Raw genomic sequence first — 24,597 nt, forward strand, 5'->3', positions numbered from 1 at the left:
AAAAAATCCATGCATTAACATTGAGGTAGAGCTTTTTTGTAGGGAAAAGATAAAAGTTCACTGGAAAATTCAATGTTGTTTCCATAGTAGTGCTTATTTTGGTTCGCATAGCCCTAAACTTAACTACAAATACAAACACAAATATTTGTGAAACACAGGTAAGGAGTATGGTGTACAAGCAAATGATGTGTTCAAGCCGTGATCAGCCTTGTCGGCATACAAATGTTAAAGCATGAATATCATACCGCCATGATAGGCAAACATCGGCAGTTCTAACTAATCTAAATCAACTTTCGCTTCTGCATCCGTATGCCCTTTAGTCTCCCGCCTGCATGTAGGACAGAGAGGGCAGTTTATCAAGATGGCTAAATGCTCGCAATTAGCCCATGTGAAATGTCGCATACGCATGCTAACGAGATCCCGCCTCGGGCGAGCGTTCGCAGGTTGACCGCACACCGGACAATAGACTATTACTAGTATTTTGGTAAAAATAAGGGATGTTATGGATATGTAGTTTCGGTTATGGATACGGTTACGGATATAGGAATAATATTATACCGGTTTCGGTTACGGATATTTTTTTATTTCGGATATCCGAAAGTTTCGGTTACGGTTACGGTTATGGATGTTTTATTATTTCGGATACCCGAAAGTTTCGGTTACGGATACGGATATCCATAATATCCCTGGTAAAAAAGTGCCTTGTTGTGTTATATCTAACGCTTAAAATGTTTATATGTTTATGTCTGAAGAAAAAAGCTCTCTATTTTTCATGCCTTCAAGAGTAAGTAAGTACCTATGTTTCATGATGATATATCAATCTGTGAAAAATAAAATTACTCGTAGACCGTTTTATCCACGAAGACGCGCTCCACCATTATGCGCCTAAACCCTTCAGCTAATGTTTGAGTGTTATCGGTACACGCTAAATCATCCAAAAATGCACACGCACACTATAATAATGACGCCCGGATTGCTCGAATCAAACTTCCCGCACCCCGCGCTTCCCTTGACCAAAAATTGGTGGAGGATCGAGGATGAAACGAACTATAGATAGACTGATTGCTGGCAAAGCTGTAAAGAAATGATATGCTATTTCAGTTATGTTTTCACTCCAGGCCACTGCTTGGTAAGGTACAATTGATACACGTTTTTAAATTAATTTGTATCTATTGTTTTATTTGCATACAATTTACCAACTGCATCAGACGCTCATCTGCAGCCAGCCTAACATTGCGTTCTACCCGCTCACTGATTTACGACCCTTATATGGTCCCCTAAAGTTTTCTAAATCGTGCCCGTGTTGCCCGTCATCTTAACAAACTTTAACATAATTAACACAGGTTTATGTGGCTCCCAGTTTATGGTCTCAACGCTGTTGTTTAGAAGTTATTAACGATTTGATGTTAAATCTTAAATATTTTAGTTGTAAACTGCATCGCTTTAACTGTTTTAATGATAAATTGGAGTTATAAGAGTTGGAGAGGACTGTTTCTAGTTTTCAAATGAAAGTTTAGTATCATTTCTGCAAAAACAATGCACATCTTTGTAAAAGCTCAAATACCATATTTCAGGACTACCACCGTGGGCTTATATGGGTATGGACAAAATAAAGCAATAAAATATTGGAAATTCCCAGTTGCAAAAGTAAGAATTTCTCCGTAAAAAACAAAAACAATATTCACAGTGGGTGATTTCACAATATTGCTGGCAACACCTTTGCACGCCACAAAGCGCTTCCCAGCCAACATTGCGGTGCGCGATCGTTCGCGGGGTAATTGATAATGACAGAAAATGATGCGTGACAGTAGCTGCGAGCGAAGTGTTGGATGTAACACGTAATCGTGCGCAATCTGTAAATGCCCGTGATGGAGTTACCATAAGGAAAAAGTAACCTGAAAGTCGGGTAATTGGCTAATAAAATAAATGCGGTGGGCAGCTAAATGGGAAAGTATTTTTTTGCTATTTTAGGCTCATAATTTTGTTAAATAATTTACATGAACACAAGGAGTGCTTTTTATGCAAATTACTATAATTTTCTTTATTAATCGACGCAATTTGAGCCCAGCCTTATTTATTTTTATTAAATTATCATCTTTAAGTGTACAATACAGATTTCTGTTTTTTTTTCTTATATAAATATTAAACTTCCATTTTATTTTATGTAAAAATTACGTTATTAATTGCGTATCTTTTATGTACAAATATGTAGAAAGCTAGAGAAAATGGGGAAAATTGACGTCGCCGACTGGCAACACTGCAATTAAATGTGGTAACCTATCTACCGCATAATCTCCTCGGATATTTATTTAAACACGAGTGTTTACGTCCTAATGGCCGCCAATAACGGATCATTTGCCGACACTCGGGCCGCCACCTCATATTATTAAATACATTGTACCTAGAAACTATTATTGCGGTTTAGTCATAAAACATACCTGAGTTCTGAGTTAGTCATCTTATACACCATTGTTTCATGGGATTAAGAATAAAATTGGCGGGGTTAATGGGCACTTTATATGAGTAACATCTCATTCAAGAAATGATGAGTAACATTCAATCAATTGTCTCTGTAGATTACCTATGCTTATCGTAAGAGGTTTTGACCTGGAGACTCGTGTATCCCACAAGATACACCGTCTTTGAAGAAAGTGGTGAATAAACAAACTACTCAGTCTGTTAGACATTGTGATTAACTGCCACTGCAATTAGTTTTACCCGTCAAAAGTCTGTGACTGGTTTAGCGATTGTGGTAGATGTCTACAACGAACGAGGTTCCTTACTTTCCTTGCTGACAAAATCGTTTAGAATGTAACCAAGGTGCTCTGTATTTAAATAAATCTAGGTATTAAGAGACGCCATTAATGGAAATCTGTTTGCTACAAGCAACATTATTTTTGATTGATTGATTTCAGTTGATTTGGACTTATTACAATACATACTACATCAAATACGTAGTTCCTTACGTAATAAAGAGATAATGACAATTGGGTGGTGGATTCTATTAGATAACTCAACCCTGAAAGCCAAGTTTTCAATTGGCTGTAAAATTCGATTTTCAAATACAAAATCTATGGTAGAGTCACGTTTTGACAGCTACCTACATAGGTCCTAGATAGTCCATCCACCACCCTATTGATGTGATTGTGAAGACTGGATTTTATACAGGGTGTCTTTTTAATAAGCTCTTAAGAAAAGTTTAACAATATTTACAACTTGGGAAAAAAAATCTTTACGTAAATCGATTATGTTACTGATTCTAATTCGCTCCTTAAAATCACTCTGTATTTGACGTAATGTAAGATTCCAGTAAACCATCATAACTTATAGCAATAGTTAATTAAATATCTACGGCGGGGACGGCGCGCGAGGCATGCGTTTGCGCACATAAATCACTCGGCGTCCGCGCGTCTCTGACACAGGGCATACCCGTCTAATTGAACGGAAAAACTTGCCTTCATCTTAAAATATCACTTGTTTTGTACTGCTGAAAGAAAATATATTTCGTTTGCAGACAGAGGCTCTTAAGAACAGCAGGTAAGCCCCTTCATCTTTAAATATCACTTGTTTTGTACTGCTGAAAAAAATTATATTTCGTCTGCAGACAGAGGTTCTTAAGAGCAGCAGGTAAAAATATTTATGGATATGACATGAAAGAACTGCTGAAAAAATTGACGGATCGTTCCGTGAAACTGTAATTTTTTCTTTCACACACAGCGTTTGCTTAAGCAAAGGCACGTTACTTACTCTAGCTAGACGAAAAAAATGGAGACGAAAGTAATTTGTAACTCACTAACTATTATTTTACAGTCATTTAAGAAAATTCATTTCTTAAATGACTTGAAATAATGGACCAGGTCACATTGATGCGAAGTTCTGTGTGTGGATTTTTCTGACCATTCTTCTTCTTTCTTCTTTTCCCTAGCTCTTTTTCCCATTTGAGGTCGGCTCTCCTTGTTCTGAGGTGCCAGGACAGTATGTCCTGTTTCGTGACCATTAAGCATTAAAAATATTTTTTTATTTTTTATTTATTAAGGAAACAAACAGCATGAGTTTATACATGTGAACTTAAAAAATAAAAACAGTACAGTAGCTTAATCAGTTTCCACAGATAAACTTTACAAGTTAATCGAAAGTTATGCAGAGTGCGAGCAATTTAAAATCACAAAATATAAAAAAATGCACAACAAAACCTTACATTCTTAAGTGGATTAAAAAAAAATCTTTATAATAATAAAGTTTGAAATCTATAAACCCTTCAATAGGCGACGAAACTGCGCCAACTTCAAATTAAATATGTCGATATCACTGTAAGCATCATTATACTTATTACCTACTAGCTCTTATAAGAAAACTGTTTCATCTGTAATAAAATTAGTCTTGCAAACAGGGGTTGAAAACGTGAACTTACGCCTCGCGCCAGGTCTAGAACACTTCAGAGCCAGACTGCTTAACAAGAAAGGAGAGTCGACTAATCCAATAAAAATAATAAAATAATATGAAACACATACCTACGTACTTATGTGTTTACGTTACGAGGCCATCTCTTTACCTTACAATTTTCCTTACAATATGCATCCATTTTTGCGAATTATGTATTTTAGACGAAACACACAAATTTAATTACATGGTCTATTATTAACTTTTATATTTAAGTATAGATCACTCGAGTATTTTCCCACAATGATAAAGCACGACTAACAGCTATCATCAGAAAGGAAATTAATTAACTACGAACTTTATGAATGTCTCATACAAGCCCAGATAGTCTCGATTGAGTGCAGACGGGACGGGGCGTAATTTGTCAGTGGTATCGATCGTATCGAGCCGATGCTACATCGATAGATTTATCATGTTAATCGATCTAATTTCATCAGTTCGCTCGGTGAGCGATGGCGGTCGTGGTGGGAACGCCACCGCTGTGCGCAGTCATGCCACAGACTATAACTACAGAGAGCACAGTAGAGACATTATGAGTTTCAACAATTGACGATCGAATAAAAAAATAGGTGTGATTGTCTGTGCTATAATACCTCATCACAAAGATTTGATCGTGATGCTGGCAAAATGTAGAGCGCTGAAGATATTTAGATGCGAATAGAACAACTCTCAATAACGCGACATTTGTTATAGTACGAGTACTTTTTTTTATCTACAACGAGGAAGCTCTTTATAATAAGCTTTTTAGCTGTGCTTTTTCAAGAAGACTTCATAGGTTGACGTCATAAAGTAAATAATAGAGCTCCAAATTTTAGCTTGACATTCATGGGTCAATCAAAATAACACAAATAAAGTTTATAAACTTACCTTAACTTATTTATTTACGGTATGTTTAGTCGCACAACTACATCCACACGAATATTATTCAACACAAAAAGAAATTAAAGAAAATATAGCGAAGCTATGTAACATGTTGTAGTATCTATACTATTTAAATACTAACTGACCATGCCTATAAAAACTTCGTGACATCTAAGAAGCTTAATTTCATTAGGCATAAAACCAACAAACAAAAACTAGAACGTAGTTCAAACTCTTTGTTATTATTTTTATTATTGCGACCACCTGAGAGATATCCGCCTAGACATGGAATATTTGTATTGTGCTTTAATTACCTCCCATTGTGGTTAGTGATTCGACTATTGTGCGAGCACGATGAACTTGTACGATCAATGCCACTAATGTAAACCGTGTATTAGCATCCCTGTTTAAGAAAAGATTAGATTGTAATCGTTGATTTACTTGTACTTTTATTGTAAGTTTACCATTAGAAATCATTTTTTCTATACATCCACATTATGCTTAATGACAAGGAGTTCGATGTTGAAACAAAAAAAAAAGATATTTTACTGGCCATCTAGACGTTCTTTTGTTCAACAGAAAAAGTTTTGATGCGCGAGCGAATTTTTGAACGGCGAGAAATTTCAAACTTTGGACGTTGGAATTTGGAATTTGAAATTGAAAAAGCGGGAAAATGCGGTGGATCGCCTGGAACTGGCGAGGGGCGGGGTCGTGGTGGGGCGTGGTCATGGAATTCATCTATGGAGTCTACCTACTTTACCAACATTACTTTAATGTAATGCATATTGGATCTACGTGAGAGGAGGAAGAAATTATTCATATTACTAATCAATGATACAACTTGTGAATTAAAGTAAAAAGGGGCTATCATAATAATTGCCTACAATTTTATGCAAACTTTTTACATAAGCTAAAAAGCTCAAAGCTTTTACGATTTAGTTTCTACAAATTTTATACGACAGAGGTCATTTCCATAAAATAGTTAATGTTATTTACTAAAGATGTAAAATTGTACTTATCTAAATTGGAAAATACCCTGGTGTGAAACTGCAGTAAATGAAAATACTTTTAAGTTACCAAAAATTATAAAAATACAACATGTAGCCACGTAGCGTGGGAAGGCCTCCCACTAGGTGGACCGACGATCTGGTGTAGGTCGCGAGAGGTGCCTGGATGCGAGCGGCGCAGGGCAGGTCTTTGTGGAAATCCTTGGGGGAGGCCTTTGTCCAGCAGTGGACGTCTTTCGGCTGAAACGAACGAACGAACGAACATGTAGCCTTATCGAAAAATCCCTCCATTGATTTTTTGGTCATAAGTAATTAATTTGTTAAGAATATTCACCCTACGCATCCCTAAGCGAACCACGGCAATGATACGCAAATAATTACCTACGATACGCCGCGTCAAATTCACTTTGTCTCGCGCGTCAATGCCGGGATGCCTTAAGATTCCGATAACCATCGCTCGAATCAGTCGCCACCTTTACAACAACCATCACTTTGACACTTATCACTGGACATTAAAGTCCATTTTTGAAAATCACAAGTATCAAGACACATTAGTTTGTGTATTATTAACGTGTCAATCGCTCCTCCTCCGCGGGTAGTTATTAATAATAATGTCAATCTCATCGTGAGAAATATTTTAAAGTGACTCTGTAACTATCAATTTGTGGACGATTATTGGGTAATTGTCGGTGTGGGTTTGTGATTGTATAATTAATTTTTATATAACTTTGTGTTGGAGTGTGCTGAGTCACGGGAGAGGCGTCCCTTTTGGAGTAAATAAATAAAAATAGCTGACAACATCGTTTTTTTCAGCGTTACAATGAATAAAGCGACTACAGGGTAGAAGCCGAAGGCATTTGATGGGTTGTTTTTGAAATTATAACAAAATTGTTTTCTTTTAACATTGTCTGTCTGTATACGAGCCGACTAAATTATCTTAATTTTCAAAATAATCTAAATAAATATTTGTTTCATACCACACTTGGTGAAAAAAAAATACAAGTAAAGACTTTTTTTTTACTAAAAAGGGGTGCCAGGTCATTTGCATTAGCCACTATTTAAACATTTAAATCACCTGTAGGTACGTCTATTTGTCATTAAGAATGTGCAAGCTTTTGTGCTTTCTAAGCTCGACTAAACCAGGTGTCATATTTTTCATTTTATCATAATTTACATCCGTATAAAAATTATATCGTGAAAGACTGTTTTCGGGTTATCTTGTAGGAGATTTAAGTACTCAAAAAGTCAACAAATCTGGGGGCACGGGAGTGCCTTTAAGACGAGGCAGGCCATTGCCTGGCGCAAAAATATTTGACCAATTACTTACCTCTTTATTAATAAAACTTACACGCTCGTTGAACAGTGTTTTAAAGTAACGTTTAGTATGGAAATGTCATTTTAAAACAGTGTTCAACAACTGTATAACTTTTTATTAGTAAGGAGGTTAGATTTAGGGCGTGTTGAGTTAGAAGCTTTGCTCTACATAGGATCTCATAATTATCTTTTCAACAGTGCGAGGCATACGGTTCATCTTGCATAGATCTTGCTTCTATAGCAACAATTTGCTTGAAAATATTTTGGTGGGATCTCTATTGATTAACCAAACATAATTCGCGAGTGGCGTCATAGTTAGGCAGCTAATAGTGAGTTGTGCACTAATAGCGGTCCATTAGCGGGGAATCGGATCGGATCCTGCGCCCGCGCCGCCTCACATTCCGATGAAATTGGTAATCGGATATGGATCTCTCGATCATTACCGGACGCGGCTCGGATGTGGGAAGATGGGGAATGGATGCGGCAATTTGTTAGATTATCGTAATCTGTGATTCGTCAGTTATATCTAGACTTTTTGGACCATTTTATTACTTCTGGCGCTTTATATTCAACTAACGTATGCAGAGTATTTATTTATTTATTTAAAGAAACCAACAGCGATATATTGAAAATGTTAGTTATAAGAATTAAGATAAGATAAGTATTTATAGCGTTTTTTGAGTTTAAATAAAATTATAAAAGTTATACAGAAAAACTTATTAGAGTTTTTTAAGGTTGCAACGCTTTTTGTTTGTCATCTCTTGCTAGGTGTATTTAATCTGGCACGATAGGGCTATAAAAGTTACCTAGGGGCATCGAATTTCTTCGAAGCTAGCAGGCTTCCGGCGGAATATAACATTGTTTTTCAGATATTCTTAAATATTGGAGGAAAACTTCTGGAAGCTTATTGTACCTACTTATTAAAATACAGTGGAATAGGTATAAATTGATAAAAATGACACATGTTATTGTTTATCAAAAACTTCATTTTCAGAAAAAATATCGTAGTTCCACATTTTGATATTTGTTACTGATTCATTTAAATAATGGTACGGGTCCTTGAAAATCCAATGCCACATCCAAAACGCACTACTCCATCGCAGAAGTAAATCCGAGGCGGGGAACCGGCGCGGGCACCGATTATCTACAGGGCGCTCATGTATTTTGCACCCAAAATTAATTTATTTAACACTACCCTCCGAACCCGATATCGAAATAGCTCTGTTTTATGGTAAACAGTGCGAGCCAAATTGCTGAGAGGTTTGCAACAAAAAGATGGGCTTTTAATGAAATGTCTGCACGATGAAGACTTTATTTAAAGGGTATTGGCATAAGAAAAAAGCTTTTAAAAGAAAATTGTTTCAAGATGTACCTATCTACGAGTACATAGGTAGGTACTGTAGGTTAATTAGATTCGACATGCACATATAATATTTTTTCATCATTTAGTTAACCTAGGAGGTTAGTACTGCCAACTGCCAAGTATGGCAGTCCGAATTTTTAATAAGCTGCCAAATGACATCAAGAACCTCCCAATTAATATATTTAAGAACCGTGTATTAAATCTTTTACTTTGCAAATGCTACTACACCGTACAGGAATATTTGACGGACAAAACTTTATAACCGAATTGACATTTTATCTTGCTGAATTTTTGTATGGCCTGATTTATTATGTGAATTTATTATCTTAGACATGGTAAATAATTGTAATTTAATTTCTCTTTGACATATACTAACTATAATTTTATATGACATCTGATACTTAATATTTAATTGATTCTTGTTAACTCTCAATTCTATGAAATTTGTTTCTGAATTGTATTTAAATTTGCATGTCTGAAAGGACTAAAAGTGTGATTATAATATTGTTCATGTTTTCATCCTTTGTTACCACTTTTTAAGCAAATAAATTATTTCTATTTCTATTTCTATTTCTAAATCTTGACTGTTGATTTTTCAGAAAAGCCCCAAAGATATTAAATTAAAGATTAATGTTTTAAATATTTTTAATAAATACCTTCAATCTGATATTATAGATATAAATATGACGTGTAGATAGCGTTAATAGAAACTACCCATTTTTTTTTTTTCAAAACCGACTATTTTACCTATTATACATAGTTCAGTCGTCACACGTTACAACTACAAGCTACGCTACGAAAATAACTGCTACGATATTTTTTACTTTATAGTGTTACGTTCAACGAAAATATTTTGGTTGTACGCTCTCATTCCGTGAACTTATCCCGGATTCCTCTCACGGAAAAAACAAAAATTTGATAAACTTTCGTTTTATTACAAAAACAGTTTTACTATACTGTAGATGAGATCTAGCTCCATTCATTAATTTTATTGCTTGACACCTCGTTCGTGGGCTACTTATCTGGGTTTTAAACCTACACAATTTACTTTCAAAATCACATAAATGTCAGCCGAAGTTCGGATCTTCTGCTTTGTGTAAAGTGCATTGATAATAATCTGGTGTGTGAGCGAGATGGTGATAGGGGCAGGCGTGAGTGCGAGCGTGACGGGCGGTCTTGAATTGAAACATCAAAATTTTACAGCGTTTTTATTGCGCTCGCGCATGTAAGTGTTTACACGAAACGTCCGGTGCGCGCACCTTTGGGGTGTAGGCGCGCTACTGTGGATGTCAAGATTTTTAAAAGTATCCAGCTGGTTTTGGAATAGAAATAAACTATATTTGTACCGTTGAAATACACATATAAATTGTTATTTTCCCAATAGTACTTATGTTATACTCACAAACATCATGCCCTCTTTTCTGCAGTCGAGTTAATGTTTAAATAGAAAAATAGAATCACTCAATTCTGTAAGAAGAAATCCTTTATACAGGTTAGTGGTTAAATAGACCGCACCCCAAATCAATTTTAACTTTATTCTGTGAAAATCTACGGTTGATAAAAATATTTATTTTTTTTAGGCCTTGTTAAGGGTTAAGCAGATTATTTAAAACCGGCTTCACCCGCGTGAAATTTAGTTTGTCACAGATCGTCATTAATTATAGCCTATAATGTTATTCTGGGTTATAAAAAATAATACTGTAAAGTTTCATTAAAATCTGTTCAGTACTTTTTGCGTGAAAGAGTAACAAACATCCAGATATCAAGACATCCAAACTTTCGCATTTTTGATATTAGTAGGAGGAAGTAGGATAATTAATTATTTATTTGAAGTTATAAGTTGACGGTCTTATGACTGGTATTATCTCTTCCAGTCAAAGAGCAATCCGGCATGAACGAGATAGTAAGCATAACTTAATATTATGTGTCCTATTTTCGAGCCGCGGCGATAAGCACTGCTGGTGTAGTGGTATCATGCAAGATTCCCATTCTTGCGACCCGGGTTCGATTCCCGGGCAGTGCACTGAACTTTTTTCACAAAACCCTGTATTTTTTTTTCAATAATACCTACTTCTACGTCCTTTCCCATCAGCTTCAGTTATCAGACGAAGCCGGGCATAGCTCAAAACTTTTTGTGACGGACAAAATCTCTGACATTCCGCGTGCCAACGCGGTAGGTTGACATGGGAATGATGACCAGCTAAGCGTCCTTCCCATGGCTATACGCAACAATTATACGGTGATATTTGTGGTTCCCAAACTTTTAATTACCCCCTTTTCTTTCAAAATTTATGTTGTGAATTCATTTGCTTTGCATTTGCAAAAAGTAATGTTGGTTTGCTATTTTTCTGGTATTAATAGTTTTATAAAATACATACAACCTTAGTATATTGATATCAAAACAAAGACCATCAATTAAGATTTAAGTATATGGAACTGCCTGTAAGATAGGCCAAACTTTCCTGAAGTCCAGATCTAAAAGAAAGTATTCTAAAAATCCTACAAACGCCTCCTCCTTATCCATAAAAAATACAAAAATCCTTTTTAACATAAAATAACATGAATTTACTCGCGGAGAGATCGATCCCTAAATCAAATCATTACAAGATCATGTCAAAGGCCTATTGTAAAAAATCTTTGAAATTTTAAGTCATCAGATAGCTGACATTAATTTTATGCCAAAAGCAAACAACTTATTTCATGAAAGTCCTATAAAAACACTATCAGCGCCCCATTCTCATTAAAACGCCCCACTGGGCTGTCACCACAACTTGAGAGCCACTGCCCTTTATTAACAAGGCCATGGGAATCGCACGAATTAAGTGCACTCCCACAGTGAGTCACTGGTGAAAACTGTCGAGAGCCCAGATTCATCTCAGGAATTTATTTAGAAATATTTTGATCGTGTAACTGTATTTTGGGGACTCTTTTTAAAGTTTACTTCCGACCATCGTCTACTGATCTTGAGAATTTGAAATTCTTTTGAGTTTCCATTTTTGCGAATTTCGTAACTTTTTTTAAACAAATACGAATACCTTTCTAAAAATATAAATGTTCGTTCATATAGTCAGCGTCAAATAGTTCGTGACACTCAAAGTAGACAAAAGGTTAGCAACTCGTCATTGTTACATACAATTGGAATAAGGTGTATCAATCAACCATAAGGTTCAATCCAACCAAAAGGTGTTGTCAACTTTTTGGATTTGACGCTGACCGTACACAACATACATTATGTTAGATTCATTCGTCATCTCAAGTCAATCATCATTCTGCAAGAACACATAGCTATATTAGGTATGATAACCTAATATAGCAATGTGTTCTTGCAGGGTTTTACTATTGCGGCATCTTACCATTTCGTCAACATTTCATCATCTTTATTAACAGGACAACAAAACACACTCAAGCTTGATACATAATTTGATTGATGATTGATCAAATCATCTAACCTTATTAAGTGACTCTAGGGTCAAAACATGCTTTTTGCCCCAAAATATTCCAGCAATAGTTTAAAAATTTTGTTTCTCAGAAGCAAACACACGTCAATGGTGCGAAGGTCGCATGGAAGAAAAAAGCCATGATTCAGAGCATTCAGAACCTAATTATTAGCTTTTTACTGAAATGATTCACCTTCCAGTTAATAGTGAATAGAGGGAAATCCGGGTTGAGGGAATAGTCACCCCAATGACCATTAAATTGCACTTTTTTGTTTATTTGACTCAGGGTTTAGTTATTACAGGAAAATATTTCCTTTTTCTTTGTATTTTGAAGTCCTAGGTGTGATAAACATTTCGCAAGACTAAATTCATTGTATTTTTACTAACTATAATCTTGCTAATCATACGGACATCTTACTTACATTGTTACATTGATAATGAAATTCTAAAATACGTCACGTTTCGATCAGTGGATATTGTCAAAAATAATGTTACTTCAGTAAAATACCGTTTATATCATGGAAGAGAGCATTATTTTTCCAATAACAATCGTCGTGTAGGTGCAAATAAATTGAATTTTAACTTTTTAACAGTCGTTTTGCACAAAGTTAAAAAAGGGTTCGCTGTATGGAATGCGATATACAATAAACCATACTTTCTGCCCGCGCATTGTTTAAATACGACTAATTAACTAACTCATTACACCGCGAACTGGGGCTAATAAAATATTATTTTATTAGGATTGTTATTTCTCTGTTAAGAGCGATTTAAGAGAAAGTTAAAATAGTATGGATTTGAAAAACTTTGTCATGCATTATCCTCAAGAAAAAAGGACTACCTAGTACCTACCTATTCATTTTTATTTCGAAACATAAGATGTCAAGAAAAGTGATAAAAGATAAGTCAAGTGCAAATCAAAATATGGAAACGACCGCGTCGCAATGCCAGATCTATTTTTCAATGTTTGTGAAGCGTTTGACTTGCGTTTGAGAAAAAGTAGCTTTCAGTCAGCTTTTACGTAAGGGGCAGTTGCGCTCCGTTTACATTTATGCTTCGTTTAAACTAGCTGTCAAAACGATACCGCGATACGGATTTGTCAAAACGCTGATTTTTGTTCTTCGTTCAATCGCGTTGCAGTTGAAAACTTTTTAGCGCAATCGTTGCCTTGGTCGATTACTAAGACTGGATTGCACAGCACTAATAGACTGGGTTGCATCTACATTAAATATAATAAACGTCAAAAGTCTGTCAAACTCCATACAAAAAACACCGGTTACGGTTAAAGTAATGTGTTGCAACACAGCCTAATATTTTGTTGCAACGAATCCACAAGTTTCTTACCGATCGAAGAACAATAACTCGTAAATGTTTATCACGCGTTGTAAATGAGCGTTTTTCAAGGGGCTAATTATTTCCATACGAACCCACACACAATTGATTTGACGCTTTTCAAAACTAAACCATTAGTCTGGAAATGCAGCTTTTAATTATGAAATTGAGAATAACAATATTGTATTGACTTTGAGCGAGTCGGATTATAAAAATAAGACTACCACACTCAGTAGCCAGCTAACAAAGTTTTGACAAATAATAGTAGTTTCAGTTAGTACCTATTTTCTCACTTCTCCTATTCTAAAACTCTTCATGTACTTACTCGTAGCTTCAAAACCCAATTCAACATTCTGTATTTTATTGCCAGGCATACAAAATCTGAGGGAGTACAGTGGAGTATGGCGTTTTTGCACTAAATGTGTTGTATGCGCGTAAAATACAGTAAGCTCACGCGCCGATGCATGTCAACGTTGCCGCGTTGACTTGACATGCGCGTTGGACGTGCATATGCGCTTAGAATTAGGTTTACACGCTCCGAAAAAATGCTGATCTGAAAGAGCTCTAATTAGTCTTAAACGAGTAATAGAGACGATGCACTACGAAACATACGTTGGAATATTTTTTGTCCAAAACTACGAGAAGATGTAAAGTACGTACATAGGTATTAAGTTTCAACAAAATGAATTCAGGAAGAGTTTATGTGTTACAAACATGCATCTTCACAATCTTATGCGCATACAATATTAGTGTAGATTGATTGTTAGTATAGTCATACCTATACATTTTTTCTGTCAATACCTTCACATGAATCATTAAAGTCACAATTCATTAAAACTATCATCAAGCCCGCGATCAATAGGGATGTCGATTGACTGTTATTGCATGACATATCGACGTCCGTATCTCCGATCTTTATCGATAAACATTCCTGCAAAGTCACTTGACTGGGGTGGCATCACGTCTCTTTGTGTTATCTAGTAAGTACCATATTAAGCGGCTAATGTAGGGAATTTAATATCTAAAGGCGACGAGAGACGTAAAGTCGGATCGGCTGGCGCGTAAAATGGCGGTTACGACGTTTGACTCGCGAGATCAGATTATGACATTGCTCGTAAGTTGAAAGCTAATCAAAATGTTTTAATCGATGGCGAGATTATATTAGGGTTGTGACGTGGAAGGTTAATCGATAACTCAATTTAAAAAAGAATTATATTTTGTTTGTATTAGTTTAATCATTTTTGATTTATGACTAACTTTTTGATAACTGTCACTGATTGGTAACTTGTTTCGCTATTTTGGTGTTATAAGTATTTTTTTTTTATTTGATAGGAGGCAAACGAGCAGACGGATCACCTGATGGTATTAGGAGAAAGGATAATTTTATTAATACGTGAGTACCTACATACTACTAGCTTTAATCAAGTAGGTAAAGTATGGTTAAGTAGGCATTTCTAAGAACCTTTTAATTGAGGTATTTTAAAACAAGAGTAAAATTAATTTCTTCACATCGATAATAACGTTTTATATCGACAAAGCAATATACGTCACTATTATAAATGAATTCTTTGCATTACTGAATTGATTTGTTAGATATTTCTTCTTGAGTAAGCCATCTTTGAATTAAATATTAAAAGTACAATATCACTATAAGAGCTCCTTAAACGGGAACACCAAAATTGTTTTAACTGTTATGTTTCTTGATATATTCTTTAACTGTAGGCTGAACTGTAGACTGCGTTTACTGTTAGATACCTTTTTGATGACTTGTGGATATTAATCTCTATGTGTTGTCGACTGTGTAAAAATATTTATTCCTTATTAATTTCCATTTGTGTTAATTTCTGCCATCGTTAATAATTAAAACTTACAAAACGTTCATTAAAATAAAACCTAAAGTCCTCTGTATCAATATTATTAACCTTTTCAAACCCACCGAGATCTCCGATTTAAATCGATTGCCTCTCTATTATAAGTATTTGACTACCCATTGAAGGGGCAAAAAACGTCTCGCGGCGGACATCGGAATCGTTTTAGTCCGAGTGCACACTCGACCGGCATGTTTGTCCAAGAGTGTTATCCCACATTCTGGAGTATTTGGGGACTTGAAGAGTTTGTCGTGTGAACTATGCTTTGTTTTCTTTAGGTTTGACGGCGCATAACGCAAACAGAGCTTAAAGGATCTGTAGGGCGTAAGTGACTCACATTTTAAGTCTTTTGAATATTATTGCTCTTCAATGAAAGTAAAATAATGCTTAAAGATTTTGTAGAATATATTACAAAATAATCAAGGAGTGTTTCAGCGACTTGGCCCACTTTTATATTGGTCCACAGGTCAATGAAAAAATTATTTAAAAATTCAATCTGGCGACGGTGGGCCTAACAAAAAATAATATTGATAATTCACATTGAAATTCTTTATTAATACGTATGTAAGCCTTTTTCAGGACACGTTCCAATAAGTATAGCTTGCCCTACCACTTCTTTGGGGTAAATGGGCTAGTGCTGAGAGATGTCTTATCATTGATTTTTTTACTTTATAACTATCCTTGTTTTTTAAGACGAGATCTAGAATCCACCATAAGATAGCTTTAAGCGTATGATAAAAGACAGACACCGTAAGATAATGTAATAGAGGTCACAGTTGCTCATCTGAGTATTCTCTGCTGTCTACCTCTCAAAAAATAGATGAGTAACAGTGTTTCAAACGTACCGGCTGTAAAACTTTACCTATAGTGTTTATTGTCTCAAGATGGTTGGCTAAGAAAATTAAACAAATGAACATCGATATCAAAGCGCGGCTCCGAGAAGAGAAAAGGGCTCCGTATACGTAGTTTAAACTAACATTGTAAAACCATCGAGAAAAAAAATCTAATTCTTCTTTAAGAGTCAGACGTGACGTCTACTCTTATGGTTTTCAGATTTATTTTAATGTTATTAAGTAGCTGAAACAAAAATATTATCGGAATATCGATAATTCTAATAATGTAAAATGTACACTTGTCTAAACAAATCACAGATACCTCTTTTATCTTTTTGCATTTGATGATGTCTGGATTCTTTGTATAGCTTAGAAATGTAGCGAAGCGATCACAATGTAATTGAACGCGAATGTCACATTGTCTACCAGGCAAAAATAAAACGATTTTATGAAGATATTAACCTCAAACTTATTAAATGCTTCTGCTGCGGATCTCTAAAAACAATTAGGCTATTTCACAAGAAGGTCATAGTTATTTGAAATAATAAAACGCCTTTGATGTGTGGCTAAGCTTTTGCCATATTCTTTTGTGCGATCGTGCCAGATTCCCCGTAAACAAAGATTAAACGGCAAATCGGGATTTTCGAAGATCAATAGTGTATGGTCGTAGGCGTAAAACTCTTTACACGTGGTTATGAGCACTACTTCAGCTATAATAGAGTCCCTCTAGAATTTAGATAAGCTGCCCTTACTAATAAAATAAAGTTGCATGCGCCTGTTGGACACTGGTGTTTTAGTGTTCCAGTGACTCACGGGCTAAGTCGCTGAATTGAATTTTTAAATATTTCATTTTTCTTCCAGTAAATTATAACACCAAATCAACAAAAATCTACTCTAGAATCTTAGGTTGAGCCCAGTTACAGGAAGAAAAATTATTTAAAAATTGATTCCAGCGACTTGTCCCGTGGGCCAAGCTAAAAGTGGGCCAAGTCACTGGAAGACTCTTTAAAATGACGTTTAATGAGTAAAATACATTTTTCTTGGGCGCAATGCATAAGTAACTCATTTTTTGGATTTTTTTAAGGACAAGGGCCTGCATCAAACTAAGTTCTGTGTATCTTATGGAGTCATATCTTAAGGTAAAAAAAATGTTTTTTTTATATACCTACCTAGCCAAGCGATCACTAGGTAGAAATGAAAAGGGTTGTTTTAATTGCGTATAGAAAATGTCTATTAAAACTTTTATCTAATACATTAAACTAATAAAGATAAGATGCACCAGACTAAATCATAATGAACCGGTTTTCAGTCTGAGTCGGCGATCATTAAAGGTGCCTAATGATGTCCTGCATCTGCAACCGGTTTCATTGGAAACCGGTCTTAAATAAACCACCAACCGGTATCTTGAATCGGTAACTAGTTGGTTACCGAAACCTGAAACAAAGGTTTCAGTTTGAAAATAAAAATCATGAAAAAAAAAATTAATGACTTTTTTACCTATTATTTAGATTTTTTTAAAATAAACGCGACCGATTAGAAACATCAAAGTTAAATAAAATAAGTTATAATTTAGAAGGAAGTACCTAATTACGTTTATGAATATTCGCATGGTCCTAATAAACTAAATAAATATCGAAAGTCCAGGTACAAAGGTTTGCTTTACGAATACATTTTATTTTATATCAAAACCCTTTAAAAACTCATCAACGAGCGATGTTTATCTTGAGACGTCGTAATCGAGGCGACCTTAACCGTTAACCTAAATGTTAACGTCCACTCACAAATCTATCCTATGTCATACACCGCTCAAAAACAGGTGCACAGGTAAAATGGATTGTTTGATTAACACAATTAGACTTTCGCACGTGTCTTCTAATAATAGATGCGAGCTCTTCTCACTGTCGATCACTCGTTTCAGCAATCAGCTAATGTCTGCTCCGTAAGTGTTGCCCAAACAACGCGAAAAAAAGCAGGCAATATGTCAGGATTATTGAAGCTTCATTAATTGGTGCGATAATTTATAAATTCGCCCACTCGCGTCGTTAGAGCGTATCCCCACCGTCAGATTTCTAATCATGCGAAGCCTAATCCGCTAAAATCTTAGCCAAAATAGCGCGAAAATTGTTTCGCTTGCGCGTACGGCGGGGTGGGCGCTGCTCAGGTGAGCGTCAGTCAGCGCCGCGATCTCCGGCCGGCAGGGATCCACGCGCGCAGACGCGGTTAAATTTTTGAAAATCGAACGCGTTTCAGAACTGTGCCGAATACCGAAACACGTATTCTTTTAAAAAATGAGAATGCAGCATTATTCGGGTTAAATCTTTCACGTAAGTGATGTCGAGACGGGCAGGGCCGTGATGTCGAGCGATGAGGCCGTTTGTCATCGCAGCCTGTCTTCTGCTCCTTGCGCCCATCACTGACTCCTGGTGGTGAGTGTTTGTATACAACTTCAAAATTAAACAGTTTGAAACCACTTCAATCTTTTACTGACATCTTTACAACTAATTATGAGATCGCTCATTTATCAAAGCATTGACAAATCAAGTTTTGCACAAAAAACTTTATAGAGTCACAACTCAATATCTTCTGATACATTTTTGGCAAATATAGCTATAACTTTTCAAGATTTACGGCCCTAATGATCTGTTTATTGATATTTTGTTCTCCTCAATCAACATTTTGGCTATAATTAAGATTTGAAGTGATTTGTTTACAAATTGGGTTTACATTTCAAAGCAATAGAGGAAATTCTTTATCGCTCAAGCATTTTAATTAGGAAAGAAGGTAAGTTATGTGTAAACATATAAGGCTTGTTCACACGTGAAGTATGTTAGTGGTTCAGCCTTGATTAGTTTTGGATAATGAGTAAACTTTAGCTAAAATTCTTCGGCATTCACATTTGCAACACATCTTTTAAAATTTTTGTAGAGTGCTTATAACGTTTTAAATACGAAACACTCGATTTAATTAAGTGATTGAATAATATAATGAATAAAGGAGAAAATATTTTTTTATTCTATAATCTAGGTTAACACTTTGACAGTCACGTAAGTATGTCGCAAATAGTTTTACTTGTAAAGGAGTTAGAATGTAAATAGTATGTACCTACCTTTTTGACACACCACTAAAAATATCAATTTCAAGAAACAAAAAGCTTTTCAAGTAGTTTTTTAACTTTCTTGGAGTATAGTATATATCCCATACATACAACAGTCTGTATTACCCCACAAACCCGATTATACGGCGCTCGGTACAATTTCATACAGAACTAGTGTTAATGAGGCAATAAATAGCCGTAGCATGTATTTATTATACAAATTAATCTTATTACGGAAGTTTTGTTTACGAAAATCGCTTGTGCCTGGTAATTTATATTGGTCCACGCTATTATATTGAACTTTTAGATAGGGGAATTCTTTTACACCAATTTATTAATCGGTGTAAAAGTATACACGTGTTGGTCAAACTTCGCTTGTGCTTTTTGCCGCGGTTGGGTAAAGATGGGTGACCGTTTGCGAGGTTTGAAGTGGCATTTCTTTTGATATAAATGAAAGAAAGAAGGTTAGTTACAGCCTAAGGGATTCCCACACTCCTTCAACAATCTTACTAACTAGGGTGACAAGTATGCAATAGGACTTACAGCATTTAATTTAATTTACATTACAACTCATACCAGCACTTAAACGCAGACTTTGGGTACTGAGTAGGAGCATTTGAACAATTTCCCAGCAATTTCACAACAGGATTCAGATCGGCAACTGCACTTAACGCTTCATTCAGTCCTCTACATGAATTCTAGGGCAGGTCGACAAGAACTCTACCAAACTCTAGTTCTTCAAATCTATTACATACAAGAAATTAAGACTCAACAAATTATACCTACTATAGCTGCAGCAGCTGATATAATGAATATGTAGAGTCGATGTAAGCTTCAAAAGTACTGCATTATCCAAACCCTATGATAATATTTTTATAGAAAAAAGGGAAACTGAATCCTTAATATTAATAACATCAATATAGACAAACTGAAAGTAATAAAACTGTAATAAATTTGTGTTACAAACACAAATTTTCAAGCTTCTTAATATTACTTCAGTACAAGTTGGTATTTTTTTTACTTCCTTGTCATGAAAAGGGGATGTTTTTAAGAGTAAAAAGTAAGGAATGAAAATACTAGTTATTTGGTCTTTTATTCATTGTGACTTCTATCTTAGATGGCCTAAAGCTCGGTTGGTTGCTTTTAAAAATCTGTCATCTAAATTACAGTGATTCAAATTGATTAAGGGACACTGGTAATTATCGCGTGACAAATGTCCGTGACATCCAAAAAGCACAGCTAGTACAAACAACAGCACATCTAACTAATCACTGATACATCTTCTGTAGTGCTAATTAGGTGCAATTTAGGTACAAAAGTGTTTAGTTTCATGTGCTTGACTGTACAGACGACGGCTTATCAAACTACACGCTGTGGCATCTTATGTTATTGAAATAAGGGCGAGTTTGCTACAAAAATGTATAGTCCGATGTGCTCTTACAATGCACCGAATTATACCTAGGAAGCGCTGAAAGCTATAGTCGTCGAGATCTTTGTGCTGCGCTAAATTATCATGATCACTACGCGCATTTGATCTACGGTTATTAATGACTGCGCGCGATTTAGTACTCGTTTTAGTCTGGTTAGGCCATTATATGGTTAACGGTGTGTGCCCAGGGTGGTGGTAGATGTTATACTTTACGTCAAACTTGCAAAAAGTCAAAAGATTGAATGAAAAAGGCGAAAATTATGTTTGACCAAACTTGAGGGACGAAAATCACAAAGAAAATATTTTTCTTCTCGACGACTCGTGTGAGTGTAACAAAACAACTACTACATGAGTCTGACATAACTTAACTGCTTGGCTGAACTGGTATTATTACTATTGTTTCGATATGAAGTTTTTTCGAAAGATCAGTCATTTGTTTTCTATAGATATTCAGGTGGATTCAAGTAAGCGGACTGGCGATAATTAATACAGTAATTTATTTTATCCCACCTGAAAATTAGGCCAGGACTTTCGGAGAGTCGAACTTTATAGCCAAATCAAAAAGCTAGATAAACTTTGAACTTTACTTTCACTGTCTTAATTTACATGATTCTTTAAAATCCTCCGTAACAAAAAAGTGTAGCCCCCAATTATTTTCCTCCGCGGCTTTCCACGGTCCGTAATCGGCGTACGCGCCGACAATAAATTCGCCACGGATCGCATAAATCACTCTTGAAATTCAATAAAGTCATATCGGAGAACCACCTCGGTCGCTTTTAATATACAATTAATCAAGCCGAACCCTAAATTAGGAGCGCGCGCAAAAAAGGATAACCCACCTTAATGAGGTCAGAGTCTTGAAATTCATTGTAATTGAATTTGTTTGTATGTTGTCTGACTGTTGTAGGGTCAGTCTTGAGTGATATGTCATGGTATTGACGCTGTCCGAAAGATATTTGAGAAAATATTGGCAGATTAACTTTAGTCTGCGACTTCGATCACGTGAATTTCAGTTTATCACAGATTGTTATAAATTAACCTACGATAATCTAATGTATAAAAAATAATACTCTAAAGTTTTATGAAAATCCGTCCTGTAGGTACTTACCTATTGCGTGAAAGAGTAACCCACACAAACTTTCGCATTTTAATATTAGTAGCATTTTTTACTAGGCAAGTGCTTATGTACTCGTAACTTAATTTGAATATTGTGTTTTAATAATTCCATGTACGAATGTGTCCTATATAAAACGAACAGCCTACAAAAACCATCTCAAACATAATTTATTTCATAATCTTTACTCGACTCGTTCTCAGCTTTCATTTTTTATCTGTGACCGTATTTAGTTTATTGCTATTGAATATAGCGATTAAAAATATATTAATCGATTCGTAGATATTTTATTTTTGTATCGACGTGTGGGCGATGAACGAGTGTCTACCACACCCGCGATTACGGGTTTGGTACTAATGAACGGCTTGATTGCCTACCTATTTGTATCCATTTGGGTTTACTAAGCGCTTTACAGACCGGGCTTTATTTGCGCCGAGCGTTTTGAAAAGCGAGCGTGCCAGCAACAAACTGCTAAGCAGCTTAGCGATAACTAAGTAACAATGTAATTAAATTGCATATTAAGAAATTTTTTATAATTTACTACCCAATTAAATTGTACAAAATATACTTAGGACGTCCTAAATCTGTGTAGAAAATTCATCATTTTGTGGCATTGATGTGCTATGATCTTATTTTTGATTGCATGAAAGCTTTGAGTGTTAAAATTTACGTATATTTCAGCAGAAACAGTTATGTTGACTGGCTGTTGACTAGCATAAATACTATTAACAGATTTATTTAATAATGGTGTTGATTTTAAAATCAATTTCTTACTTTATATTGCATATTGACATGACCACGACCACTCTGCCAAGAGTGTAGCGACAAAGAAGACAAGAAGAGACTGCATTAAAATAATACATAATTACACCTTTTTAGTGATAGTTTTCAATGCGCGTTGAACTGTGGTTGAACGCTCAATCTGTAGCGGCCCTAACCATATTTGAACCACTTTGATACAATAAGAACTGAAGTAAATTAATTGATTTATGTAACTTCTTTATAGAGTTTCATTTGTTTTTTTATCAAATAAAATAATGCTCTGAATAAAATATTTATTAGCGGACAAAAAGTATAAAGTTGACTATAACTTTTTATTGCAAATAAACAAGTTAGTTAAAACCTAGATCAGTAAAAAAAAAAATACAATTAGACTGGTAATAAAAATGATACAAGCTTTTCAAAAATTATGTGACGTCACAAGCCGCGAGCCCTTAGTATTCTGTGCCCATACGGAGGCTTCAACGTGACAAGTGACGTCACATTTCAAATATCAGTTCTTTAGTTTATTCAGATTTCTACGAGTACTAAAGAATAACACTGAATAATGACGATAGAAATAGGAAAACCTATTTATCTAACTCTGGTAGTAGGAACAAATGCCAAACAATCTAAAATATCACCACTACAACTTCATTTCACGCACTTAGAACGAAGAAGTGATAAATCCTCATAAGGCATCACCCAAAGCATGTAATCAATCAATCTGTATTCAACTGGAGATTCCCGCCAAAATGAAGTCATCGCAGCCAATCAGGGCGCCCTGTAATAAAGCCGGTGCCATTAGCCTGATGCACCTTAATAACTATGTCCGATTACTAAAGAGTTAAAAGACTGAATAATTTAATACTGGGCTCTTGTTTTTCCAATTTGTGTAAAAAAAGTAATTCATTGACATGTTTAAAACTCTTTGGTGTTCGGCTGTATGGCTGTGTGCCTTTGCCTTCTATTGCAAAAAGAAAAAAAACTTTTTGGTATTCCTTTATCGGACTGTCAAAACTGAGGTCTTCTTGTAGTTCATGCTTCTAATTGCTTAATTTTAATTTAATCCAATCAACATTCACGATAAACAAAAAAGAATCGTATCGTATTATGCATTTCACCTAAAATATACATTATACTCAGCAAGTTTTGCTTAATAAAGTGCATTTTCATTTCTTGTAACAAAACTAAGTTGAGTTGCACCACCTAATTTCGACCGTAACTATAACGATAACCGGTGTACTTTGTATGGAATTTGACAGATTTTTGACGTTTGTCAAAGTTAAAGTAAGATGGTGCAACCCACCCTAAGAGTTTTTGGCCTAAAATCTCTTAGGCCTAGCTAGGTTTTACTATAAGAGATCAATGAGTCCTATTGCTTGAGTAAAATCTTTCAACATAGTTTTCACGAGAGTTACGAGTACTAACAATCGCTGTATGAAACGATATCCACTGTCTTAATAAAAAAGCTTTTAGAGTAGAGTTAAAAACAAGTTCATCGCAAGCCAAAAAATACGAAATCCTATCTAATATCTTGAACAAATCGTTCTAATTAATAAAAAATACTAATTTCGTATTTGTCATTTGGAATTGATATTAATTCAATATCTTCGCTGACAGAATTTATATTTGCATTGAAACAAAGTACCACACGTTAATAGGTAGTCTCGATCCACCATCTGCAAGATTTATGATGTAATTAATTTATTTACTTCGCATTAAAGTGCTACCTACCATTCATTCTAT

At 35.2% G+C, this 24,597-nt stretch overlaps 1 protein-coding gene and 1 non-coding gene across 3 annotated transcripts in view; both read left to right on the plus strand.

The window, feature by feature from the left end:
- The first annotated feature begins 10,937 nt into the window (after positions 1-10,937).
- On the plus strand, positions 10,938-11,008 carry TRNAG-CCC (transfer RNA glycine (anticodon CCC)). Its single transcript has one exon. It is a non-coding gene; the product is annotated as a tRNA-Gly (tRNA).
- A 7,564-nt stretch (positions 11,009-18,572) lies between these two features.
- The window catches only part of Wnt6 (Wnt oncogene analog 6), a 40,657-nt gene continuing 34,632 nt past the window's right edge, over positions 18,573-24,597 (plus strand). For both annotated transcript variants that reach the window (XM_028307823.1, XM_028307824.1), the window contains exon 1: positions 18,573-18,878. In XM_028307823.1, coding sequence (XP_028163624.1) covers positions 18,817-18,878 — 62 coding nt within the window. In that variant the 5' untranslated portion in view covers positions 18,573-18,816. The remainder of the gene's footprint in view (positions 18,879-24,597) is intronic.

The sequence above is a fragment of the Ostrinia furnacalis genome, unplaced genomic scaffold (genome assembly GCF_004193835.3).
Source record: "Ostrinia furnacalis isolate ACB-3 unplaced genomic scaffold, ASM419383v2 OfSCF2350, whole genome shotgun sequence".
NCBI classification, from domain to species: Eukaryota; Metazoa; Arthropoda; class Insecta; order Lepidoptera; family Crambidae; genus Ostrinia; species Ostrinia furnacalis.